This window comes from Macaca fascicularis, chromosome 5, assembly GCF_037993035.2.
Source record: "Macaca fascicularis isolate 582-1 chromosome 5, T2T-MFA8v1.1".
In the NCBI taxonomy this organism is placed as follows: domain Eukaryota; kingdom Metazoa; phylum Chordata; class Mammalia; order Primates; family Cercopithecidae; genus Macaca; species Macaca fascicularis.
Window position 1 is genome coordinate 132,768,727 of NC_088379.1, and position 9,696 is coordinate 132,778,422.

The window sequence follows — 9,696 nt, forward strand, 5'->3', positions numbered from 1 at the left end:
ATGGTTGTAAGTGCTATTTAAAAAATAAGAGTCTCTGCAGTGAGCCAAGATTGCCCCACTGTACTCCAGCCTGGGCAACAGAGCAAGACTCCGTCTCAAAAAAAATAAGAGTCTATAACATGTTAATACGTTTTACGTATTGGTCATGGGATTCAACTTTAATTCTCTGACAGAGATGAAGTATTTATGGGAAAAAGATATGATCATACACAGTTTCAATAGATGGGTTGGAGATCAGATATTTCATGAGAGAAGTGGAACTTGAATTAGAGCATGAAGCAGTAACTATTTTTTTGTTTAAAAAAGGAAGGGCATTCCAGGACTAGAGAACACTGAGAATTGCAAAGCTGTCTGACACTTTATCGTTAGAAATAAAAGCCAGAAAATAAAACAAGAAATTGAGCATGACTAGAATATTATTCACTTTAATGTATTTGATGCTTGCAGTGTCCTCATATCCTGGATTTTTCATAACAGCTCCAATTCAGATACTCCTTTCTTCTCCCATAAGCACTAGATGTTGAAAAGCATCTTACTGAGCCTGGGGAGGGCACATTTTAAATGTAGATCAAAAATAATTATACTTCTTCAATAGCTCATGTGAACTAGTAGACCAGTGAGGCCAACTTAAATTCCATACAACTACGTTATGATTGATGTCTGCCAATTTCCATGTTGTCATTTGAACATAATTAAATATATATTTTTGAGCTATTCAAATTTAATTCTATTTAAATTACAAAGTGAAGCTGGGGCATTATGAAGTATTTTAGGTTGGTGCAAAAAGTAACTGCAATTTTTTGCCATACTACTACTTACTGTACCCTTCCCAGTAAAAGGGCACAACTAAAGCCTCCATATGTGCCTGATATTATAATCATAGCAAGCACTATTATTAAGAATGTATGTAGCTATTAATAAAAAAAAGTATGCAGTGTAAAGAGTTGATTATGCGACCTATTTTGCTAATTTGGGCTGCTTTGCTGGAGAACATTAAAATATCCTGGAATTTCAGTATGTCAGCATCTAAACTGTGTCTTCCAGACTGCATGAAACAAAGGCTATGTGGCTGTGAAGAGAAAATATTTTGGATAGCATGGTATGCATTATTATAGATGTTTACTTTATAAAAGTAGCTTATAAATCTGTTGTTTTAACATTTATAAAAACAAGAATTTACCAGGTATCTTAAACAGTTAGATTCTGTGGTTTAATAATCACTTTTAAATTAATATGTTTCAGTTCTGGAGGTGGTTTTTGGCAAACCTGGCTTCTGGTGGAGCTGCTGGAGCAACATCCTTATGTGTAGTATATCCTCTAGATTTTGCCCGAACCCGATTAGGTGTCGATATTGGAAAAGGTATGAGATTTTTAGAAATACTAACTTTTCCCTTCTTTGCATTTGGAACCATGTGTTATTTATTATCATTAATTGTGCTATGATAGTGTTACCAGATAAAGTCTACAAACTTTATTCTCAACCAAATGGTAGAGGCATAGGGCCTAAAGTATATTACTTGCTGCTTTTCCCTTAAAAAAGGGAAGGAGGGAAAGCCTGTTGTAACAAAAAAGTGAGTGTTAAAAACTGCTTATAACTTAGTCCCATTTTTCTTCCTAGAAACCCCTTCCTAGATTTCTTTCCATGCAGTTAGTCTTGTCTCAGCTATGGCTCCTTTCTAGGATAGACGCACAAGTCTCATCCTAGGGAGTCCCTTTGCCTCTATCCTTACTTAAATATCACATCTTCCCTTCTTTGTTATTACACCCTTTTTTTTTTTTTTTTTTTTTTGGAAGAGTATGTTATTTGGTAACTTTTTGAGAAAGAGTGAAAAAAATAAAATAATCTCTTACATATCTAAAAAAAAAAGTATTTGTCTTACCCTCTCAAAAAGGGTAAGACATATATAAAAGTCTGAGTTTAAAATTATTTTCCTTCACAATTATGAAAAATTACCCTGACTTCTAGTTTCTGATGTTGCTCTTAAGATACCCGTTTGCTTACCCTGGATCCTTTAGTATATGTTTTTTCTTTTTAGTTTCTTTCTATCCCTGATGATCTTATATTTCACAGTAAAATATCTCTATGTGAGTCTTTTTGCAGTGTTTGAGTGTTTGCAGAGATCACACAACTGGCCCAGTTAAATCTGGAACCTTGTGTTCAGTTCTGTGGGTGGCAGCACAGTAAGTCATTTGTGCTCAGGGTGAGGTTGTGGATATTGAGCATCTCCCTGCTCCTTTGCTTTCATCCTGGAAGTAGTAGTTAGTTCCTCTGATTTCTAAGTCTTTCTGAGGTTATTGTGATCAAATGGCTTGCTTCCCAACAATATCTTCCTCTGTAAGAAAATAGGTTCAGCTTTTTCTGCTCTATTTGGTGAGTTACCACTCCTCCCTATTCTCTCCATCTGGCAAAATTTTGTGGATTTTGTTCTGTCATGTTCTCTTCTTGGCCTATCTGGCTTTAAACCTGTTTTATTTCATTATTGTTAATGTAATAGAGTTTCTTCAGGGTACAGAGATTCATTCAACAAATATTGAGTGCCTTGTGGATTACAGGGTGCCTGCAGATACAGGGTGTGTGTGAGTGTGTATATGTATATATATGCACACATATTCACACCCCACCCCCTATATAAGACATAGAGCTCACGCCTCGTGTACCTAAGAGTCTAGTGGAGGATACAAGTAATAATAAATGAATAAATGACTAAAATATATTGTCACTGAATGATAAATGCTAGGGAAAAAAGTTAGAAGAGAGTGATACCAATTTTCAATAAGTGATCAGAAAATGTCTCAGAAGGGGTGGCAGTTTGAACAAAAATAAAAATGTGAGTTTCATCTATTTAACTGGAAGTTGAAATTTTATTTTTATTAATAAAGGTAAAATAAATCAATATTACCTTGCTTTAAGTCCCATAGTTTTATTTTCTCTTTCAAATCAGGAGGATTTAGTTTATTTTTAGAAGATTACATTGTACATGTATAATAGTTTTAAAATATTGTCAAGGAATTCTTGGTCAAGGGAAAAGAAAAATAAAACCAGAAAATACTAGAAAAATATGACCCCTTCATGTGAAATGTTAACTATCTTAAACTATCCTTACAAGTTTTTAGCTTTATCTTTTTGCTTTTCAGCAGTCCCAGAGTTTTTCATTTCTTTTTTTTTTTTTTTTGAGACAGGGTCTCGTTCTGTCACCCAGGCTGGAGTACAGTGGCATGATCTCAGCTCACTACAGCCTCTGCCTCCCAGGTTCAAGCAGTTCTCCTGCCTCAGCCTCTGGGTAGGGATTACAGGCACCCACCACCACACCTGGCTAATTTTTGTATTTTTAGTTGAGACAGGGTTTCACCATCTTGGCCAGGCTGGTCTTGAACTCCTGACCTCATGATCTACCCACCTCGGCCTCCCAGAGTGCTGGGATTACAGATGTGAGCCACAGTGCCCTGTCGAGTTTTTCATTTCTAAGTGTTTGTTTGTTTTGTTTTGTTTTGTTTTAATAGAGACAGGGTCTTACTCTGTTGCCTAGGCTGGAATACAATCATAGCTCAGTGAAACCTCCAACTCCTAGTCTCAAGTGATCACCTAACTCAGCCTCCTGGCTAACATTTTTTTATTTTTTGTAGTGGCAGGGGCTCACTATGTTGCCCAGGCTGGTCTTGAACTCCTGGCCTCAAGCAGTCCTTCTGCCTCGGCCTCCCAAAGTGCTGGAATTACAGGCATGAACCATCTCACCTGGCCCATTTCAAATTATTTTCTGAACTTCAATTAGTAACTTCTGGTAACTTTAATAAAATGCTTTAAGGCAAGTTGTTTGAAGTAAATTGTTTTCATGAGAGATTAATATTTTCCATAATTTCTTTTGAGATATTACTTGAAATCTTGATTATCTGTAAAAGAATGGGAGGATTTTGATTTGTGCCTTCTTTGTTAGATTTGTAAGTGGGAATTTCAGACCATTTAGATCTGTGAAGGTTTATTTTGATTAAAGTGTTTATTGGATATATAATGTTGCTAATAAATTTTAAATGGCTTTATTTTAGGTCCTGAAGAGCGACAATTCAAGGGTTTAGGTGACTGTATTATGAAAATAGCAAAATCAGATGGAATTGCTGGTTTATACCAAGGGTTTGGTGTTTCAGTACAGGGCATCATTGTGTACCGAGCCTCTTATTTTGGAGCTTATGACACAGTTAAGGTAATCTGGGGGCTTTAACTTGGACATATTACATATATGGTTTCCATTTATTTAATTAGTAATGTTTTCAGCAGATATGTTACTTTTAATTATAAAAATAAAAATCAGTGATGAAATAAAGAGAGACATGAAATTCTGCTTAATCATGATTTTGCCATAACCTAATTAAATTATAACTGCAGTGTGGATCTGACTTTAGTTATAAAGCATGTATCTAAGTTTTTGAGATGTTTTCACTATACATCACATTGCAAATGAAAAACATGCTAATTAAGCTTACATCATAATCAAATCATTGGTATATGGAAAGGCATCTTCTAGCAGTTTTTCTGATTTCATATTAACCCTATTATCACTTTTTATATGCAAATAATCAAATGTTGTCATTTTGAGAAGTAGGCAAAGCAAATTAATTAAATAAATGCTACTGTAGCTTAGTTATCTCCTGGATACTGTTAGATTCTGTGTTGTATTCTCCAGGTTGTTCTGCAATTTACCTTTTCATTTCAGATTTTAAGAACACTTCCATGTGGTAGGAAAAAGAAAAATTGTAATAATGGCTACCAATTTTTAGCTATTACTTAGTTCTAGGAATCTTTTTTAAGTACTTTACATCTTAAATCTCAGAAATCACCAGTAAAGAACTTAACCATGTAACCAAAACACTACCTGTTCCCCAAAAACCTATTGAAATAAAAAAAAAAACAAGAAAATAAAGATATTTCTAGTTGTTTAAAATAAATAATAAAAAAATAAAATCCCCCCTTTGTTTAAAGATAAATAGCCTAGGAATTGCTAAGTAAATAGCCTAGGAATGGTAAGTAATTTACTTGTTAAAGGCAAGCAAAAACCATGTTCTTGATGCCTACATTATAATGCTTCCAAAAGGAAGTAATGAAATCTGGACAGATCAGTTTTTAGTGTATTTTTTAGACTGCTATGTTAATGAAAATTACAGGATCTCATACATTTATTTAATCACAAAAAATGTTATGTGCATACTCTGTCTCTAGTTTTCTTTGTTATCACCTGCAGTAGTGAAATTTAGGAACGTTTTTCCACTAGCTTAAGGTTTTAAAGCTGCTCATCAAATACGTGTTGATGATTAAAGCAAGCATTTTTTTCACTTTTTTTCAACCCCACAAGGAAGAGCCATGGAAGAACTTCTTTCTTGTCAATGTCTGCTACCTTCCCTAGTTTTATGTGCATTAGTAACAAATTCTTATCATGGAAAATATGCTTTATATTTTTGAAATATACTTTTGAAATATAGTCATGTGTGGCAATCCACTTTTTGTTGATCTGCTACTATTAAATCCAGCTTTTTTATTGCATTTTAAGTATAATTGGACCCTCTTTCATATATTTATAACAATTATCCTTTAACTTACGAATTTAAGATATTTTAGAAATTTGGATAGTTACTTGGTACATTTTTCTTTTCTAGGGTTTATTACCAAAGCCAAAGAAAACTCCATTTCTTGTCTCCTTTTTCATTGCTCAAGTTGTGACTACATGCTCTGGAATACTTTCTTATCCCTTTGACACAGTTAGAAGACGTATGATGATGCAGGTATTTTATGTTATTGTTTCTAAGCTTAGTTGAGTTTTTAATATCTCTGATATTTGGGTATAGTCAAATTTAAGAGAAATTTTGGCTGAAAGGCATAGATCATTTGTTTTACTTAGCTAAAATAAATACATGATGTATTCTGTCTTACATTCTTTCCTATCCTAAAATAACCATCAGCCAGCAAAGCTTCTTCCTCACCTACCATCAAAACAGAAATACCTACTATTCCTGTAGCATATATTGCTTGGAAGGTAGAGGGTTATGGCAGAAATTGGATGAGTATGTCTGTCTATTTTTTTTTTTTTTTTTTTTTTTTTTGAGACAGAGTCTGGCTCTGTTGCCCAGGCTGGAGTGCAGTGGCCAGATCTCAGCTCACTGCAAGCTCCGCCTCCCGGGTTTACACCATTCTCCTGCCTCAGCCTCCTGAGTAGCTGGGACTACAGGCACCCGCCACCTCGCCCGGCTAGTTTTTTGTGTTTTTTAGTAGGGACGGGGTTTCACCGTGTTAGCCAGTATGGTCTTGATCTCCTGACCTAGTGATCCGCCCGTCTCGGCCTCCCAAAGTGCTGGGATTACAGGCTTGAGCCACTGTGCCCGGCCGAGTATATCTATCTTAACTGAAATATTATATTAAGTAGAATGAGCCTAGTCATGAGCCATTGAAATATTTCATTGTTTATTGTAATATATTTTTAAGAAAGTAAATAATTTTGACTCCAAGGACAAAAACTTGTTTGTAATGGTTTATGTTCCAAATATAAATCCCTAAACCAAATTTTTGATGAATTTGATCTCTATTGTTATTACCAGTTGACCATCCCAAATCTGAAAATCCTAAATCCAGAACACCCCACAATTCAAAATGTTTTGAGCACCAACATGATGCTCAAGGGAAATGCCCATTGGAGCTTTTCGGATTTCAGATGCTCAGCTGGTAAGTATACAAAGCAAATATTTCAAAATCTGAAAAAATTCAAAAAACTTCTAGTTCCAAGCATTTCAAATAAGGGATACCAACCTGTACTTATTGCATTCATTCATTCAGCAAATATTTGCATGCTTTATCTATGCTACGCTCTGGTGAAAGAAAAAGACAAAATCTGCACCCAAATTCATAGTCTAATATTGAAGACAACAGTTAATGGTTTAAATACAAATGTGTGTAGGTTCCAGGAATACATAGAGGAGGGTTGCCCAGACGCTTAAAATGATCAGACGTGGTCTCTTAGAGAGCTAAATCTCAGTGAGTAGGCTTACTTCAGTCAGTGAGAGAACATTCTAAGCATAGGGGGAAAATCGTACACAGAAATATGGCTTGAGAAGTAGTTCAGTATAGCCAGGTCATAAGTTTTATGAGGGCAAGTGAAAATAATGAGGTCAGAAAACTAGAATAGTAATATTGTGCTTATTATATGCTTTATGCTGTCCTAAGAATTCTATACTTTTTACTCATTAAATTCTCAAAACACTGAGGTGTAGTTACTATCATTATCCTCATTTTTATTGACTACAGAATGGCCCTGGAAGGACCAGTAAGCAATCTGGCAGGATAAAACTAACCTGTTACTTCATTTCAGGATAATACTTAGTTATTCCATTTATGTCTGTGTTTCTTCTCTTTCTATAGTTAGTTCTAGTTTAGCACATTGAGAAACTTTTTAAAATGGAAAATTAATATGCATGTAGACTATGGATTGGGTCAATGGTATTAAATTTCCTGAATTTGATAACTGTACTTTGGATATGTAAGAAAATATCCTAATATTTAGAAAATACGCACTCTAGCCTAATATTTAGAAAATATGCACGCATGCCTGTAATCCCAACACTTTGGGAGGCTGAGGCGGGCGGATCATGAGGTCAGGAGATTGAGACCATCCTGGCTAACATGGTGAAACCCCGTCTTCTATTAAAAATGCAAAAAATTAGCTGGGCATGGTGGCAGGTGCCTGTAGTCCCAGCTACTCTGGAGGCTGAGGCAGGAGAATGGTGTGAACCAGGAGGCAGAGCTTGCAGTGAGCTGAGATGGCACCACTGCACTCCAGGCTAGGCAACAGAGCGAGACTCTGTCTCAAAAAAAAAAAAAAGAAAAAAAAAGAAAATATGCACTTGAGTGTTTAAGGATAAAGGGCATGATGTCTGCAACCTAATCTCACAATAGTACAGAGAAAAAAAAGTGGGAATATGATGTCTTATATATGTGTGTGTGTGTATTAGTTTGCTAGGGCCGGTATCATCCACAAAAGTGTTTTGCTTAAACAACAAATTTATTTTCTCACAGTTCTGAAGGCTACAAGTCTGAGATCAACATGTCAGCAGACTTGGTTTCCTCTGAAGACCTCTCTCCTTGTCTTATAAATGGCTATCTTCTTCCTGTGTTTTCACAGGGTTCTTCCTCCTCTGTTCCTCCTTTTTTTTTTTTTTTTTTTTTTTTTTTTTTGAGACAGGGTCTTACCCTGTCGCCCAGGCCAGAGTGCAATGATGTGATCATGGCTCACTGCAACCTTGACTTCCCAGGCTCAGGTGATCCTCCCACTTCAGCCTCCCAGGTAGCTGGGACCACAGGCATGTGCCAGCACACCCAGCTAACTTTTTGTATTTTTTGTTGAGATGGCATTTTGCCCCCATATTGCCCAGGGTGGTCTCAAACTCTTGGGCTCAAGTGATCTTCCTGCCTCGGCCTCCCAAAGTGCTGAGATTACAGGCATGAGCCACCATGCGTAGCCCATATGGCATTTTTCTATTTTGCTATTGATTTCTCAGTTGATTGCAGTGTAGTGAGAGGATAAATCGTGGTCTATGTGATGACATCCTTTGACATTTGTTACACCTAATGTATGGTCAGTTTTCAAGTGTGCCTGAAAAGTATGAATGTTCTCTAACCACTAGGGACAGTCGTCATATATGCCTATTAACACAGTGCTACTCAACACAGTATTTATCTTATCTATCCTTAGTGCTAATAGAAGACTATCTTAAGATAAAAGATATTCAGATAATGGAAAACCCTTTGTCTTTCTTTATATAGAGTGGTGAGGCTAAACGGCAATATAAAGGAACCTTAGACTGCTTTGTGAAGATATACCAACATGAGGGAATCAATTCCTTTTTTCGTGGCGCTTTCTCCAATGTTCTTCGTGGTACAGGGGGTGCTTTGGTGTTGGTATTATATGATAAAATTAAAGAATTCTTTCATATCGATATTGGTGGTAGGTAATTGGGAGAGTAAATTAAAAAATACATGGATTTAACTTGTTTAACATACAAATTACATAGCTGCCATTTGCATACATTTTGATAGTGTGTTGTTATTGTCTGTATTTTGTTAAAGTGTTAGTTCTGCAATAAAGCATATATTTTTTCAAGGATTTAAATACTAAAAATCAGATAAATGTGGATTTTCTTCCCACTTAGACTCAAACACATTTTAGTGTGATATTTCATTTATTATAGGTAGTATATTTTGTTAGTTTAAAATTGTTTTTATGATTAAAAATTAAAACGTATAATGCTGAAATCTAAGAAATGAAAGTATCTTCTTTTAAATTGCTATTCATTTAGTATACCTGTTTTCCCATCTTTTAAAGTCATATGGTATGACATATTTCTTAAAAGCTTATCAATAGATGTCATCATATCTCTAGGCACAAATAAGCTTTGTTCTATATCTCTTCTAAGACAGCTGTTATTACTGTGTACGATATTTATAGTATCAGCCTTTGATTATAGATGTGATCATTTAAAATTTGATAATGACTTTAGTGACTTTATAAAACTGAAACTGGAAAATAAAAATGGCTTATCTGCTAATGTTTATCTTTAAAATAAAATCTTGCTAGTGTGAATATATCTTAGAACAAAAAATATCCTCTTGAAAATTAGTTTGTATATTTTGTTGACAATAAAGGAAGTTTAAAACTGTTAAAA

General features: G+C 35.1%; 1 protein-coding gene across 2 annotated transcripts in view; it reads left to right on the forward strand.

The window, feature by feature from the left end:
* The window catches only part of SLC25A31 (solute carrier family 25 member 31), a 32,868-nt gene extending 23,172 nt beyond the window's left edge, over window positions 1-9,696 (forward strand). Inside the window, exons 3-7 of one of the 2 annotated variants that reach the window (XM_015450562.3) lie at window positions 1,243-1,360; window positions 4,042-4,196; window positions 5,644-5,769; window positions 6,580-6,703; window positions 8,798-8,934. In XM_015450562.3, the coding sequence (XP_015306048.1) occupies window positions 1,243-1,360; window positions 4,042-4,196; window positions 5,644-5,769; window positions 6,580-6,703; window positions 8,798-8,805 (531 nt within the window). In that variant the 3' untranslated portion in view covers window positions 8,806-8,934. Of the gene's footprint in view, window positions 1-1,242; window positions 1,361-4,041; window positions 4,197-5,643; window positions 5,770-6,579; window positions 6,704-8,797 lie in introns of both variants that reach the window. The other variant, XM_045392854.2, reaches the window with a different exon arrangement.